The sequence below is a fragment of the Gadus macrocephalus genome, chromosome 3 (genome assembly GCF_031168955.1).
Source record: "Gadus macrocephalus chromosome 3, ASM3116895v1".
Lineage (NCBI taxonomy): Eukaryota > Metazoa > Chordata > Actinopteri > Gadiformes > Gadidae > Gadus > Gadus macrocephalus.
In genome coordinates this window covers 18612221-18629658 of record NC_082384.1, presented here as the reverse complement: position 1 = coordinate 18629658, position 17438 = coordinate 18612221, and the positions used below count along the sequence as shown (strand labels likewise).

Below are 17438 nucleotides of genomic sequence, written 5' to 3'. Positions count from 1 at the left end.
TGGGTTGGTAGGTGTGGGTCTGTATAACCAATTATAAGTATTGAGGGAAGCATTGAACGTAATAGAACAGAAGAAATTCTGATGTAACTTTGATTTTGATGTAACTCTGATATTGATGAAATTCTGAAATTGCTCTTTTTTTTGTTCTTGTTTTGATGTATTTCCTTGTACCTAACTATGACGACCCACAGAAATTAATAAAATAAAATTCTACAAATCGACAAATGAGGCACAGATGCATACACACATTCTTGTGTGTATGTTTTTTTTTGTAACAAACCATCCATCTAATTTAGAATGCACTTACTAAAACACACAAAGTGAATGTATGAACACTGTATTTGAATGTACTGTACATGTACAGAATGCCATGTACTGAATGGCCTTCTGTCTCTGTCTCTAAACCTGTTGAGTACCCTTATGCAACAGATTTTCTCTAGGTTATCTCTTGTTTGTTTGTTTGGGTTTTTTCATTTGTTGTTTTAGGGATGGGTGGGGGCATATGATAAATGAGGGCACTAAAAATGGTGGAAATAAATAGACAAATGGGGAAGGACTCCAAGACATCTCATGCTGTTCACCATACCAGTAGAGGCATGTATTAGCCCTGCACAGATAGCAATAGTAACCATCTTATGACCGGGACTAGGCAGTAAGGCCCTGCTATTCCACAATATACCGAAGCTCATTAGTAACCACGTAGAAGAGGTTGCAAAAATTGGAAGTTTAAGACTGAGGGGTTTGGTAAGAGGTTTTTTTTATTATTATTATGTTTTGTTAAGTATCTTTTTATGTAAAAAAAAACAAAACAAGGGGGGGGAGTTGTTCTCATGGGGAAGACGAGACCAATTTTCCTCAACACAAATGGGTTGAATAATGTCATAAAAAGGAAATGGGTGCGCCAGCATCAGGGCGGCTCCAAGCTAATCTGAACATTTAAAATTTGTAATGGTGTCTCTAGGAGAAAAATGAAGGAAGGAGATAGATCCCAAAGTTTGTGGAGAATAATAAAGAAAGGAGAAAGAAAGAAAGAATAAAACTTAAGAAGACCAATAGTTGAGCGCTGCATGCAGCACACACCTAATAACACTGTTACAACTTGGAGAATTCTATGTAAGACAATAAAAGTCAAAGACAGAGATTTTACCTGTCTTAGAGAATTACAGAGCGACCCAGACTTTACTCAAAATAAATTAGACAATGCTTTCAAGAGCTGGGGAAATAAGGGCCTCATAATGCATTACCAAATGTTCAGTGACACTGGAATTGAGTCGTTTGACCACATCGCAAGGGCATATCAACTCCCAAGCAACCATTTCTACCTATATTTGCAACTGAGAAACCATCTAAATGAAAAAGTCCAGTTAAAAATCCTCCAAGATTTACATCTCCTAATGGGGTATATGGCCAAAAAGTGTCAAACTGGAAAAACCATAAGTTTAACTAGACAAATATATAATATATTACAAGGATATCGTGTTGAGGACTTAAAAAAATGTAAAGAAAAATGGGAGCATGAATTTAAAACAACCATATGCGATAATGAGTGGAAACAGAGTTTTAAACCATCCATACAAGGTCCCCCTACTGGCAGGGATATGCCTGGAAGGTGAATCTTAGATACCTCATAACACCATCACCAACACTCAAATGCCAGTACCAGTTGCTGGAGGGAATTTGGCTCAAAATGATACAGTACACACATTTTGTATACATCTAAGAAAATACAAAAATATTGGACAGAGGTCCAGCATTTGATGAAACTAAAACTGAGAAAAGATGGGTTCTTAGAACAACATAACATGCTCTTGGGTACAAGACTCAAAGAACCTGAAACAGAACATCTATACATCTTTTTGGCCCTGACAATAATAGTGCTTAAACAAAAAAAAGAAACACCCAGTATGGGTAAGTTGCTGGAAAGCAGAGAGCCAATGTGCAACATGGAAAAGGTCAACAAGGAAAATGTATACTAGCAAATGCAGCATGAAGACTGGTGAAGAAGAGGGGTAGTGGTAGTTAAATCACAGATCCTGCTAAAAATTTCTAAAAGCCATGTTTTTTTTGCTTTGTGTGTGTGTGTGTGTGTGTGTGTGTGTGTGTGTGTGGGGGGGGGGGGGGGGGGGGGGGGGGGCGGGGGGGGGGGATGCGGATGAATGTATGGATACAGTATGTATGTATATATGTATACAGGGTGCGATTTGTCAAAGAAACAGAGGGGGGGATGTTTTTATTGTTTTATTCATGAAAAATAGGCAATCAACAGGCCTAATTCTTTTTTTAAGTTAATGGTAAGCCTAATGGTAACATTTTTAACAGTTGAACAATCATATATAATGCAAACTAAAAAGACATGAAACATTCAAAAAGAAAAAAAAAGAAAAAAAACATCCCAGCATATCAGCAACAAATCACACCCTGTATGCATATTTGTATGTGTGTATATATATATATATATATATATATATATATATATATATATATATGCATGTGTATGTGTACATATACTGTATGTATTTTTCTCTTGTTCTTTTTGTATTTTTTATTTATATATTTATATAATAATGAATGTACACTAGGGGTAAAAAAAGAAAGAAAGAAAATGTGTTCTTCGGAAATGGAAATAACAAACTATGATTATCATAAATTACGGAATATTGAATGAATGAACACAATAAAGTATATACAAAAAAGAAAAAAAATACAGTCAAAGTGGAGGGTATAACTTGCTTCTAAAAGACAGATGAATGGTGATTGCAAAAAAACGAAAAAAAACGAGTATACAATTCATAGATACATTTTTTTAAAACTAAAATAATCTCAAAATGTGGCACAAAACCATGTATACCTTTTTATAAAAATCGGAGTTGTATTGCTTAGGATCACAGGTAAGAGGCGCTGGATCCCGTTCCTAAAGAAACTCCATTCCGGATCTCCTAATGATCCGGAATCCATGTTGTTCCTACAGCCACGGTGTTAGCAGAGTGCTCTGGCCGAAAAACTCTCACGTTGCAACTCAGTGTGAGAAGTGTATATAGGTCCCCGAAAGAAGATGGCAGACTACCGGGACGACACGGGAGCTCGAGCCCTCCTGGCTTTGCAGTCCGCACCTTGCAGTCCGGTGCGCGTCGGGATAACACACGCGTACCAGTCCACTCTTTCCATATCAACTTCCCCGGTTATGGGAACTCGAGGGACCACAATCCTACCCGTTCGACTCTCTACCCATATGAAGGCCCTGGCCAGACTCGAAGGCCGGGACTTTGAGTTTGTAATGCGCCAGAGGACAATCACCATAGGCCGGAACTCGTCCCATGGCTCTGTGGACATTAACATGGGTCATTCAAGCTTTATCTCTCGACGGCACCTACAAGTTACATATGACGAGTCGAGCGGTTTTTTGCTTCGCTGTCTCGGGAAGAATGGCGTGTTTGTTGACGGGGTGTTTCAGCGGAGAGGGGCACCGCCACTGCAGCTACCCCGAGAGTGAGTCAACTTGGCTAGCCTAGCATGGTCGCTAGTTGTTGTAGCTAAGCTGTGTGTGTGTGTGTGTGTGTGTGTGTGTGTGTGTGTGTGTGTGTGTGTGTGTGTGTGTGTGTGTGTGTGTGTGTGTGTGTGTGTGTGTGTGTGTGTGTGTGTGTGTGTGTGTGTGTGTGTGTGTGTGTGTGTGTGTGTGTGTGTGTGTGCTACATGTGGCCTGCTAACAGGCATAGCTAAATGCCAAACTTTGAAAGGTGCGGTTGACAAGCTGGATCTTTCCAAAATAGACGCGCACGCATTCATGTTTCAAGTTTGCATTCTTACATTTCTACGTCACTAATCCAAACCTATTGGCTTCTGATATGTTCCTATTTTTACTTCGTAAATGCTTGACTGTACTTTTGGTCAACGTGTCGCCGTTTTGTAAACACTAAATGTAAACAAACACACCCATGACAGCTCGCATCATAATATACTCTACAAAGTAACCCATCAGAGCACTACGAGATCTTAGGTCTGAATCGTCTTGTGCGGGGCCACCATCAGCATTTCAGCGCTTTGTGTTTATACTTTTCTCTAATCACCACAGTCTTACTTACTGAGCCTACAGAGTTGTTTGGTGGGGGTGCGTGTGGGGGAGGGGGATACGGTGCTTTGGCCTCCATGTTTTCTGATTGGTCTCGAGGTTTATTTGGAGGTGTGTCCCTATGTGATCAGGAAGTACAAACTGGTATGACAGGCTCTCAATTGAGTAAAGAGCAGACGCACACATGTCAAAAATACCCTACTATTTATGATTATCATTGATATTTTGAAGTTGTTTTTATGCGATGCGGATTTGCAGGTCGGGAGGATATTTTCCTTGGTTTCAGGCTTTACATTATGCCCTTTTTTAAAATATATTTTTAAATCCAAAGCGTATTGCAGCACTTGAGTGCATGCTACCATATATCATGGGTGGCCCCCGCGGTAATTGAACTCCTAACCCTGGCAGGGTTAATGCCATATGCTTTACCAATGGAGCTACACACCAGTCATGAGTCATGACTTCATTCAGTATTTATTCTATTCACTCCTGTCTCAATAACTACACCTCGTGCACACACCACCTGCTGCTCTCTTTGGCTCCATCAGATATTTATGTATCTATATATCTATATATATATATATATATATATATATATATATATATATATATATATATATATATATATATATATATATATATATATATATATATATATATTCATATATATATATATATTCTATGTATCTATGATGTATATACATATGATGTATAGATGTATAGATATAGATTTCTAGATACTAGATATATAGATGTATAAATAGATTTATATAAGAGGGCCTATTATATTTCTGGAAAACTTTTATGCCACAATGTTTTTAAGATTTTGCGCCACATATAAACAACTTGAACGTTTAAAATGAATGACAATTGTAAAATAGTAAAGCTGTCATAACAATTCGGACTACCCCACGAAAGCGAGTCCACCATCGCTGCTCCACAACTGCTATACGTGCCACACGTCTTCCAGACATCCCTGTCACCCACACCCCCTCCGTGTGCTCTTTCAGGTGTGTTTTCCGGTTCCCAAGCACGGTGATAAAGATCCAGTTTATGTCTCTCCTGGAGCCCGAGCTGCAGGGGGAGAAGGAGCACCCCTCTCCGGCACCGCGCTCCCTGCTGCCCCACATCTCCCCGCTCAAAATCACCATTCCCACAATGCAGCAGCACGAGGACCACATCCGGGCCTTTGGCTCCCCGCTGCCCTCTCCCACGGGCACCCTCAGGTAAGGACCGGGCAGACTGTTGTGTTGCTATGGGGATGCTATCCCGGTTGGCGCGGACACACAAACGCACACGCACTTGGATGTGCCAATGGTGGAGGTTAGGGGTTCTGTTGTTGAGAAGAAAAGTGTGATGTCGGAATAGACTCCCATTGTGATAATCATAAAAGGGAAACACTAATAACAGCGATTATGTGTCACTTGCCTTCTTTGGCTTTTCTTTTGACTTGTATTACTAGACGACTTTTTTAAAATTAATTTTCTGGTCAATAATGAACACCATTCCCCTAAATTCTTAGGCCATTGTGACTTTCATGACACCGGTGTTCCTGGCAAGTAACGACCTAGGAAAGGAAACCTGTATTAAAAACTAGCATAGCAAGCAATGTTTGTTTTTGCCTCATACGGTTGTGCTAATACCTAATTCAAAGTTATACTATTAATGTAAGAATTGATTTCATTTTATCAACTGTTAATAAACTTAACTTAATAGTTCATGGGGGAACGAGTTCCAATTAAACTGCCAAGTGGAGAAAAATATACATCTGAAATGACAGATGAAAGCGAGCCTAATAAGATTAAGGGTGTAAAACATTTTTCTTGTCACCTCTGAGTATAAAGAGATTATGTTTCTGAAGCTTCCTTTAGAACAAGGACATGTTCTTAGAGATGTTCTCTAAGAACATGTTCTGTGAAATAACACAATTATTTAGAATAAATAGATAATATATTGATTTATTTGTAATTCTGTACATATGTAATGTAACCATTTTTACATGTGTAAATACATAAATCCTATTGACACACATGAATAAAGAATTATTCAAACAATGGTTTAACATCCAAAACAATTCTAAATTTCCCTTGTGAGCTTGGGTTAGTAGTAAAGCTATAACCGTAATTCAAAAAAGTAGCATGTAACTTCCTCAAACTCTGGCTCAGCGATTCTAACCAAGTTAATGAATGAGATTGTCGGTGTGTGTGTGCGTCCGGTGTCGGCTTGTTTTGTTCCTAAATCATCATGTGTGCACACCAACGTGAGCTTGTGTGTACATTCCTTATATGGAATGGCTGTGGTTTCCAGCCCTCTGATTGGCCACCAGGCAGAATGTTTTGCCAGCAGACTTTTTTTCTGTCCATTCGTGGTTTCCTTTTCAGAACCCCCCCCCCCCCCCTCCACACCTCCCAGTTTATCCTCTACGACCCCCCCCCAAACACGTATACACACACACACACACTAAATTAGACGTGTTGCTGGGCCTCTGGTTTGTTTTCGGGGAAGGGGGGGGTCAATGTTGTAGCATGATTTTAAACAGCATCCACATGTCCACACACTGGCACATGGCCTTGGTTTCTGAGACTCTGTTGCTGAAGGTTAATGTATTGACAGGCATGCAGTGTTTACTCTACCAACCAAAGTCTGCATGGGTTATATCAATTTTACATTGAATCCAGCCAGTGGTCTTACTACAGCAGCAGATAAAGCCTGGTTAATCATTTGTCTGTTTTGTGTTTGAGTGTGTGTGTGTGTGTGTGTGTGTGTGTGTGTGTGTGTGTCTATTTTCCCGATAATGTCTGTTGTGATCACATCCACACACAAAAGGCATTGGAAACACCGGGCGGATTAATTCCGCACACAAGTGCAAAAACAAAGTCGTAAACCATGAACACAAAGAATAAAGTAAATAAGCAATGTTATGAATAGACATTCTATTAATCGTGTTGATAGCAGAAATCGTATTGGGTTATCGGCTGCACTGTTTTTATTGGCTCAACCTTTCAGCCTTAAGTTGGCCTGCTGCCAAATACAAATCCAAAGCCTGCGTTTGTTATGTTTATGTTTTTTCAAGTCTTGTAACACACCGGTTGCCAATGGCAGGAACACACACTGGTCTCCCATGAGAAGCTATTGTTTTGATTTTTCCCACTCCTACACAATAGCACTTGTGTGGCCCAGGGATTCTTCTTTTTTGGATATTCGGTCCTGATTCGCTGCCGAACACATTTCAACCATGGCTGGGATTGCTAATATATACAAATAATATGTGTTATTTCCCTCAGCCTAACCTCTTTTTACGCTTGAATGTTTATGTACGTATGCACCTTGGTAGCAAACTCATTACACCTAATTGGACTGGATATAAATACATTTAGGTACCTAGGTAAGAGCTGTTGGTGTCCCATAATGGATCAGGGAGCAGTGGTTCTCAACAGGTCTAGCCTGAGGAACCACATGTCATTAAGTCTACTGAAAAACAAAACATTATTTACCAATATGGCAGCTATCAACAATGGCTTAATTTACTGTTAAAAACATGGCAACAATTAGGGCTTAACTCCAGGAAAACCTGAGCCAAGGCAACATGAATTAACAAATCAAAATGCTCTACGACCCACCAGTTGAGAATCACTGTCTAGGATCCATCAAAACAAGATGATTGATTTTGACAAGGCAGTAAGGAGAATAGGAGAAGTTTATTTTATTTTATTTTTTTTGTTAGACCCAAACAGTAAATGAGAAACGTTAGAAGACCATCACTAATGCATTATTTTACAAGCTGGTAGAAGAGTTCAAACAAATTGATATTGACTCGTCACCTAAAAGCACGTATAATGGTGTTGTCTTTGGTCTGTTTGATAAACGTACCCATTTTGTCTCGTTATTATTATTATTATTATTATTATTATGACTCCTAACATGGCCCGACATCCCGCCCCCCTCCCCAGTGTTCCCAACTCCTGTCCGGCCAGCCCACGAGGGGCGGGGTCGTCAGGGTACCGGTTCGTTCGGAACGTGACCTCCGACCTCCAGCTCGCGGCGGAGTTTGCGGCCAAGGCGGTGTCGGAGCAGAGGCAGGGTCTGGTCCGGCAGGCCAGCGGAGGAGCCGAGCCCCGGGGGGAGTCGGCCGGCAGCGACAGTCCTAAGGTGACCCGCTCACTACCAGTGGGCCACACTGTACGGCACGAAGTGGGCCGGACCTCATCTGGCGAATAGCTGCACAATGTCCACGTTAATGCTCGATGCTTAGATTCAAGACAAAGGTTTTTATTCGTCCCATACACATACAGGATATGCGTTATAAATGTATGTGAAACCGAAACTGGATGGACAGGGAAATGTACAAAATGTATTGTGCAATATGGCCAGGGTTATTATTAATAATTATTGTTAAAGGGACAATTTAATTTTAGATTGCAGCCAGATACACAAGCAGCGTGCCACTGCCGACCACACACACACACACGCTCGCGCGCGCGCGCTCACAGAGTCTTTGTGTTTGCTGCTTTGTGTCCAGGATGATTCCAAGCCTCCCTACTCCTACGCCCAGCTGATCGTCCAGGCCATCTCCTCGGCCCATGACAAGCAGCTGACGCTCAGCGGCATCTACTCCCACATCACCAAGCACTATCCCTACTACCGCACGGCAGACAAGGGCTGGCAGGTGGGTGGCACCGCCGCAGCCAGCACTGCTTTTCTGTGACCGGATTCAGAAGCGACATTCATTCTTAAAAAAGAAAAGAAAAGAAAAACGTATTTTTATTTCTACAACAATCAACAATCTGTACACAGAATGTCTGTGTATCCCTTTCCTTGACCAACATAAACTCATGCATATCTGCTGACCTAGGCCTACATGCATGCACCTATGCAACACACTCTTGAGTATATAAACAGAAAAACAAAACGACCAAAAATATTATTCTTGACGAACAACAATTATTAATAATAAGACGACCAAAAAAATAAAATAATAACATTCTGATCGATTTCTTCACCTCCAGGTGTCTAATGAGATGTGTTCTCTGTCCCTCTCCAGAATTCCATCCGACACAACCTGTCTCTGAACCGCTACTTCCTGAAGGTGGCGCGCTCCCAGGACGAGCCGGGCAAGGGCAGCTTCTGGCGGGTGGACTCGGCCTCGGAGAGCAAGCTGGTGGAGCAGGCCTTCAGGAAGAGGCGGCAGAGAGGCGTGGCCTGTTTCCGCACGCCCTTCGGACCCCTCTCCTCCAGGTGGGTCGTCAGGGCCGGGGACTTCCTTGAGTTAACAATTTGTTTTGACCCGTGTTTAATAGATGGAGATATATATGCGTGTGGATGGATGGAGGGATAAAAAAAAAAAACATCATTGTCCACTGAATTTACATATTCATCTTTGGCACTCTGACAAAAGAAAACATGGCACACAACACACAGACCATTAAAGTAAAGTTATATAAAAACATCCAGTATAAACTAAGTGGGTAAAAAGAGCATGAATAAATACTAGTGCAGTTCTGAGTCCTGAAAACCTAATGAGTTTTCCAATGTTTCTGCTTCCCTCCCGGCTAACCATGCGGCCGGATAGAACCAAGTAAGTAGCGGCGGTCATTGTGCTTTAACTAGAGCTACGCGGGGCGGTCGTTGTGCTTTAACTAGAGCTACGCGGGGCGGTCGTTGTGCTTTAACTAGAGCTACGGGGGGCGGTCGTTGTGCTTTAACTAGAGCTACGCGGGGCGGTCGTTGTGCTTTAACTAGAGCTACGGGGGGCGGTCGTTGTGCTTTAACTAGAGCTAGACCTAGAACTGACCGATGGTGATCTTGTGGCATGCGAGCACGGCTTTATAGACGAGCAGTCGTACCTCGGGCTCCGCATGGCGACCCTTATGACCCAGAGTTCTGTCCTCCACTACCTCAACCCTCCTAACCCCTTCTCTCTCCTCCTCCTCCTCCTCCTCCTCCTCCTCCTCCTCCTCCTCCTCCTCTCCCCCCAGGAGCGCCCCGGCCTCTCCCACCCACCCGGGCCTGCTCTCCTCCCCCTCCAGCGGGCTGCAGACCCCCGAGGGCATGAGCAGGGAGGGCTCCCCCATCCCCCACGACCACCACGAGCAGCTGGCCCACAAGCTGACCTCCGTGCCCGAGTACCGGTACTCTCAGAGCGCCCCAGGTGAGCATGTCCCCACACGGGGGGGACGGGACCACGCACCCAGCCATAGCCAGGCAAGGTTATTGAGAGAGAGAGAGAGAGAGAGAGCTGGCGATGTGGCATTTATACATCAAGGCAACGCAATGGACAATGACCTCAAAAACACCAAAAATGGCGTGCAAATAACTTTGTGTGTGCGTTGACTGCATGACACCGCAAACACCGGATCTTGGCGCCGGTGCTTGACGTCCGAATGGCTACATGTGCATGAATCCTGTTTTTCAATCACGTTGAAAGGCAACCTTTTTAACGAGAAATGGGAAGTATAAGATGGTTCAATTGTTTAACTTTTTTCTATTTAAACTGATTCTCCCTGATGACCTAAAGACAGGACCTCCTCTTCCAGCATGGATGCGTGTTTTCTTTTATAGATGTATTTAGTTTGCTCGTCCTTCCCCAGGGTCTCCCGTCAGCGCCCAGCCGGTCATCATGGCCACCCCCCACCACCCTTCCCCCCTGCCCTCGGGCCTGGGGAAGGCCCTGGCCCTGGTTCCCGGGGGCGGGGGTCCCGCTCAGCCCTTCCACCTGATCCAGAGCTCCTCGCAGCCGGCCCTCACCATGGTGCGGGTGGTGACCAGCGCCGCCCTCTCCTCCAACCTCCCCAACGGTTACATCTCCACGGCCTGCACCACCATCCCCGGCCAGCAGGGGGCAGTTGAGGGCAGCAGTGAGTCATTTTTTAGGGCCATTTTCTTTTCTATCAAAATCCTATGCAAATACATCTTTACCCATGGAATGAGATAAGTACATGCATAATTATATAAGATCAGTTGGAGGAAAACCTTGAGCCGTTTTGATTTAGTCCTTGGAGATAAATTACCCTCCAATAAATCAGACCAAACTGTCTGATTTTTTTAAAGCAATGATCAAATAGGTACATATCAGATGTTTAGGTTAATTTATTCTTAGACATTTATGTCCACTGTTGAAAAAGTTGATCTCTAATTACTTAGACTCCCTTCCATCTCACTGTTAGAAATAGCCTTTATAAATATAGTTTTAGTCATGCCATGAATGCTTATACAGCCTTTTTTTTTTTACAAATAATATTATATTAAACATGTTAAATGCTGCTTCTGCAACTTCAATGAAAATGAAATGATATAAATTGAATCAAATTAATTAGATTTCCTAAAAACCTGAGCAGTCATTTCCAATATCTATAAATTGGAACACATTATGCAAGTGCATGCGTCTCCTCACATTGCGTGCAGTGCTTTATTTGGCTCCTCTCTGCCTGTGCCCCCCCCCCCCCCCCCCCCTCAGATGGTCAGCTGAGCTGGGAGAGACCCATGCAGGTGGTGGAGGTGGGCGGCCAGGGTCCCGAGGGCCGAGCTGTGACCCTGGGGCTGCACCAGCTCCCAGTGCGGCCCGTCACCCAGAACGGACAGCACACCTCCACTGTGGTCGCCACCAGCCTGGCTAACGCCTATGGTACTGTCCCGCCGCCTCGCTGCTCATTAAAACACACTATTGATGCACGGCTACTGCTGCTTATTAAGGATAAAACCCTCAGTGTGACAGATGGGTGCATGCCCCCCATTCTCAAAGTTAAAGAGCAACACAACGCACTCGCATTGTAATAATCTTCGTTCATACACACAATATATCCATGTCTCCTCAATCAAATAGGAAACCCTAGAACCAAACACTTCAACCTTACCGTGACCTACACTTGTGGTGTGTAGTTATGACAACGTGAGCCGCGACACATCATCTCCCCCACCGCCGTCCCTCCGCTCGTTCCCCCAACGCCAGTGGTCACGGAGCCTACCGGTGGCGCTGCTGAGCTACCGCTGCCCGTTGTTGATATCCACGGTAACCCAGTCTGGAATGCACCCAGTGACCGTCTTTGTCTCCCCGGCAGCCCTCAGCAGCCCCCTTCAGATCCTGGCCGCCCAGGCCTCAAGCTCCCCCCCGGTGCTGGTGAGCCGGCTGGCCAGCGCGGGCTCTGACGGGGGCCTGGCCGAGCCCCAGGCCAAGAGGGTCAAGACGGAGGAGGACCTGGACCCGCCCCCCCAGCCCGCGGTCGCCCCCGCCCAGCAGCCAGTCATCGTGTCTATGATATCGCAACTCCACGACCCCAGGAAGTGAAACCCAGGACGCCCCCTTCCCCCAGGTTGCCTAGCGAACCCCCGACACACACAGACACGCACCACCATCACCCCCGCCGCAGTCCAGGTCCCACCCTGACAGGACTGTAGGCAACACGGCTGCCCCGCAAACCTTCAGGCGGCCCCTCAAACTGAAGGGAATTAGGCGATACATTTGAGCTATTGGTCCAAGAAAGTATCAAAGTGATCGTTTATTTTTATTTTTTAATCATTCGTTTTTAATCATTATTTTTTCGCTCATCGTGCACCTAACCTGATATTTAATCCTGATGGAGCATTTGACATGTGGCAGGCCTCCCATCTCCTTAATTTACCCCCCCAGTTCTCCCCTAGTTGTTAAATCAAAGCCACTTGCAGGCCAAAGAAACCAGCCGTCCAACACTGACTGATGGAGGGAGTGGAGCGACCAACCCCTCTGTTGTGACTCTCAAATCTCTCGGACTGTGTGTGTGTGTGTGTGTGTGTTTGTGTGTGAGGAACACGACTGAGGCGAGGTCAATGCAAACCCAGTGGCCAGATGTTGGACACCCAGACTGTAGTCTCTTCCTCTGAAAACCGAGGGTGAGAAGGAGGAAGAAGGGTGATGTGTCGGAATTAGAAATCGGAAAAATATTTGAACCCAAGAATTTCGTATCAATATTAAGCCGGTTCGTAAGCGACTATGTTTCAGTTTGGACGTATAAAGCATCCCCCCCCGTCAAGTGGAGGGGGTGTACCTCCTGGTGACCACGGAGCTGACCGAAGAACACCAGTGTTTCCCCCAGCACTGTATGGTTAAGGCCTTAACAACAATAGGGCCCTGCCTTGACTACCATGTGTAAAAAAAAATAATAAAAAAAATATCTATTTTATTTTATTCTTCCTTTTCCCCCTTGACCACCTTGACTAAGACATTTTCTGGGGGAAACGCTGAACACGGAGCTAACCTAATGTAGACAAACTGATTGTTGTATTGCTAATTATTCTCGTTTTGTGTAGAAAGAAAAACAAGGAGAGGAGGTGCAGTCCGGTCGGAACGGTTGTAGTCGTTTGTAAAAAAAGAAAAAAAAAGCATCATTGTAATAATCCTAAATGCCTTAAAAACCTTCTTGTTGTCGTTTTTTAATTTTATTTGAACCTTTATTTGTTTTAGACTGCTTTACAGTTTTAGAATGTTAACACAGCACTTCTTGAGCAGTACCTTATCCGCTACACTACAAACGTTTCACCATCTTGCTAACCGATGACGCCGCGTATGTTGACTTGATTTTTGTAACCAGGGGAAGGGCGGGACCAACACACAACCACATAAATCTCATTTGTTTGACATGTGTCAATCATGTCTTCATGGGTATCACTCGCTTCCATTCTCAGCTTTTCAACTGTTTTTTCATGTCTCGCAGCCCATCCCTCTTTCTCTGCATTATCTTGGCGACCTGTGGTAAATCGCATCTGCAGTTGTTCAGATGGCTTTTCCTTTGCAATTAGCCGCCCCTTGTTGGATCATCCTCCAGCATTACTCTCTCTCTCTTCTTTCTCACCACCATTGACAAGCAGCCGTTAACTCGTCCCAATTTCCACTGTTCAGGCATCCATTTTAAATTTGCGTTTATTTAGTTTTTCGCTGTCTGTCAATCACAAACCTGTGCAAGATCTGATGATTGTTGTTGCACATAAGTTAAATTTAACAAAAGCAATGTATGCTGATTGTATGCTGCTCTTTTTACCTGTTAAACAACATGGCCGTTGAACGCCTTTTTTCCTATTTTACAAAAAGTGAAAAAATATTTTGCTATGACCAGCTGTCAAAGTTATGCATTTTGGAAAATGGAGAGATATAAATATGTATTTTTAAATGTTCATCTTTTGTGATTTGTTAAAGAAAAATTGTGTAGCACAAATTAAAACAATCTCATTGACATCACACTTTGATGTGTTCGTTATTATCATAATGTAGTTATTTTGTTTGTTGGGCATAAAGTATACCAAATAACCAGACGTCAAGGTTGTTCAATTATTTATTTTAATTCATTTTTTAAGGGCCAATATCCTTAAACAGTATAAATATTGATCAGAGAGAAACAAGACATACTTGCATTAAAACCAGTAAGGAATACAAACCATTGAACACAAAAATTCAAATCAAAAAATATGTACGTTCCAAAATGTTCAACAAGATAATCCATTTCCAGGAGGTTCTCGTATGCTTTCTCATATTAATTTCTAACATCAAACTAACAAAATGGAACAAAGAATATTTACAAATAAATATTTACACACAACTAGAGAACATATGTATATATATATATGTATATACAATTGTAAAGAAAGTTAAGGTTTGTACAATACTTGTGCCATTCAGTAAAAGTAGTTGTCTTTGCAGCTAAGGTAATCAACAGAAAAAGGCCAGGCAGACACAACCTTTATCAGCCAACGTTTTGTCATTTTATGAATATTTCCCTAGAAGTCAAATGATAATATTCAGATATTGGAAAATATGAGCACTGCGATGTATCAAAACATTCGAATAGTCAGACTCACTATCACCAACTTCTAATCTCCACAATGTTTCAACATTCAAGTTTATACATAAAAGTGTACACTCAATATACAAAACGTCGTCTCCCTCTCGACAGTTTACCACAATGCTAGAACTCTGGAGTTTCACTAAGGCTGTTTCACTTGTTAAGTGCTCACTTTATTATTTATCATCCTGCAGTTGATGTGGAAACCAGCAGCGTGGTCTCCTACATTTACAACCACTTGAGGCTGCTGTAACCCTACCTGCAAGACTTATGGAACTGGGAAACGACCCACTAGGCGCTAGAAAAGAGCTATACACTGCAGGAGTCGCGGGGCACTCGTGCGCCATGGTTTGAACAAAGACACTGGCGTCCTACCACGCAGTGTGAGTTTGAGAAGTGCTGCAAAGCAGCGCTTCTCAAACTTTTGCTCATGCCGTCTCAAGTGTGATCTTTGTTATTGGCCCCTTTTGCGTCTAAGCACATGGTGTGCTGCTCATTTATACATCAAGGCAACGCAATGTACAACAAACTCAAAAACACCAAAAATGGTATGCAAATAACTGTGTGTCTTGACTGCAGGACACAGCCAACACCGGATCTGAGAGCCAGTGATTGACCTCCGAATGCAACATTTCAGCACAATTATTCAGTGCCGGGGCCCTTGAGTGTTGCAGACCAGAGTTTGGGAAGCACTGCTTTAAACCTCCTCAACAGACAACAACCTATCATCCAAGTCTGCCATCACATGGTCCTCTCATGCTGTGCGACTCCAAACAGATACAGGGAGGGGCGGCAGTTTCTGTAGAGGGTAATCTCCTGATTGTGCTACGAGTAATGTTCACATTCATGATTAAATTCGGGTGTCTGTGTGTGTGTGCATGTGTATGTGGGTGTGTGTGTCTGTGTGTGTCTGTGTGTGTGCACATGCAAGCTTGTAAGAGCACATTCAAATGAAACCTGGAACACAAAATGTGTTTTTGTAAATATGTACCCATATATACACACACCCCCCGCCCCCACCCATAGAGTATCCACTTCCTGTTTCCTCTTGGATGCTGTGTGGGTACAAAACGTGTGCTTGGTGTGTGTGTGTGTGTGTGTGTGTGTGTGTGTCGGTGTGTGTGTGTGTGTGTGTGTGTCGGTGTCTGTAGGCAGTCTCCGTGTGGCCATTAGCAGGAGGAGGCACTTATCTTCTCCGAAACCTCCAGGTCAGACTTGGCCACCAGGAAGCGCAAACGGCCTCCTCCGAGTCGGATCAGATCCACCGCGCTGGGGACGGGGGACGGGGAGTGGGGACGGGGGGGGGGGGGGAGGAGGAGAGTCCGGTTACACGCCACTCAGCACAGACCACGTATGGATGGAGGAGCGACACTGTCTGCGCCTCCGGGCTCCGATCAATTGAGGCCATCGATTGGAATAACCAGCGTTGAGGATTCGTGGCCACGCGGTCTGACCGATGGCGACAGTGCCCCTCGATCGATCACACACCAACAGTGTTTGGGTCGCCGGTCACGGCCTCATGTCGCCGACTCACCTCTGGTAGTCCGCGCCGATCAGGCTGGTCCCGTTGACGGCCAGGATGCGGTCCCCGATCCTCAGCCTGCCGTCGGAGGAGGCGGGCCCGTCGGGGATCAGGGTGCGGATGTAGATCCCCGGAGCGTTCAGAGGGGTGTGCTGCAGGGGGCAGACGTCGCACGGCGTGACCCTTCGACCCCACTGGTCACCCTTACTGGAGCCAGAGCTCTTATCGATGAGAGGGCGATGCCACTCCCATTGACCGCATTGTGACAGGGAAAAAAGACTGCAGTGGGTAGTAGCTTGAGCCTCAGGGGCTGAGTGCTAAGCAGCGTAGAAGTCATGTGGGTGAATGGAGCAAATAATGATGAAAGAGGCTCTCCAAGAGGCTCTCCACCTCGATGAGCTGCACTGCTACGCTGCCAATAACATTGTCTGCTAGATAGTGTGAATATACATACAAACATGCTACCCAATTGGTTTTGATATATGACCTACATTTCAGAGCTGATCCACTGGCACTGAGGCTGCATTATGTTGATTGGTTAGCCAGCGAGTGCGAGAGCCAGAGCGATCACTGTTACCTTAATGTAACTTCATTGTAACCTCAAAATAAACCTAACTGTAACCTCATGTAAACCTTACTGTAACCATACAGTTACCTTCTATAACCTCACTTTTACCTCATTGTAAACCTTACTGTAACCTCACTGTTACCTTATTGGAAACCTTGTGTCATAGTAACGTTGATTTAACCTTTCTCTCACCTCATTGTAAACCTAAATGTAACATAACTGTAAACCTTACTGTAAACCTACGGCTTTCGATCAAACAAACCTAATTGAGTTTGTTGACGGGGAAGTTTGGTGCAAAGGTCGCTCGGAGTGGGGTGAGTCTGTATGCGTGCATGTGTATGTGTTTGAGTGTGTGTGGGGACAGTCTGTATGTGTGTATGTGTATATATGTGTATGTGTTTGAGTGTGTGTGTGTGTGTTTGCTTACCAAGCCGTCTATGAGTCCCATGCCCAATCCATATGGCCCCTTGTCCAGCT

At 44.2% G+C, this 17438-nt stretch overlaps 2 protein-coding genes across 2 annotated transcripts in view; one reads left to right on the top strand and one right to left on the bottom strand.

Moving 5' to 3' along the window:
- Positions 1-2892: 2892 nt before the first annotated feature.
- foxk1 (forkhead box K1) lies at positions 2893-14270 on the top strand. Its single transcript, XM_060047813.1, has 9 exons — positions 2893-3486; positions 5077-5292; positions 8017-8215; positions 8586-8732; positions 9108-9301; positions 10042-10214; positions 10654-10920; positions 11520-11687; positions 12121-14270. The coding sequence occupies exons 1-9, from the start codon at positions 3053-3055 to the stop codon at positions 12345-12347; spliced, it is 2025 nt and encodes a 674-aa protein (XP_059903796.1). The 5' UTR covers positions 2893-3052; the 3' UTR covers positions 12348-14270.
- An 82-nt stretch (positions 14271-14352) lies between these two features.
- radil (Ras association and DIL domains) overlaps positions 14353-17438 on the bottom strand; it is a 25292-nt gene continuing 22206 nt past the window's right edge. The window contains exons 20-22 of the mRNA XM_060047823.1: positions 17389-17438; positions 16406-16545; positions 14353-16140 (exon numbers count right to left, since the gene is read on the bottom strand). The exon at positions 17389-17438 is cut by the window's right edge and continues 90 nt beyond it. Coding sequence (XP_059903806.1) covers positions 16041-16140; positions 16406-16545; positions 17389-17438 — 290 coding nt within the window. The 3' untranslated portion in view covers positions 14353-16040. The remainder of the gene's footprint in view (positions 16141-16405; positions 16546-17388) is intronic.

Excerpts from the sequence above, each read along its gene's own strand:
- foxk1 (XM_060047813.1), top strand. The coding sequence starts at position 3,053 with ATGGCAGACTACCGGGACGACACGGGAGCTCGAGCCCTCCTGGCTTTG. Across the intron at positions 9,302-10,041 it reads TTCGGACCCCTCTCCTCCAG|GAGCGCCCCGGCCTCTCCCA; the intron begins GTGGGTCGTCAG and ends CTCTCCCCCCAG. Across the intron at positions 10,921-11,519 it reads GGGGGCAGTTGAGGGCAGCA|ATGGTCAGCTGAGCTGGGAG; the intron begins GTGAGTCATTTT and ends CCCCCCCCTCAG.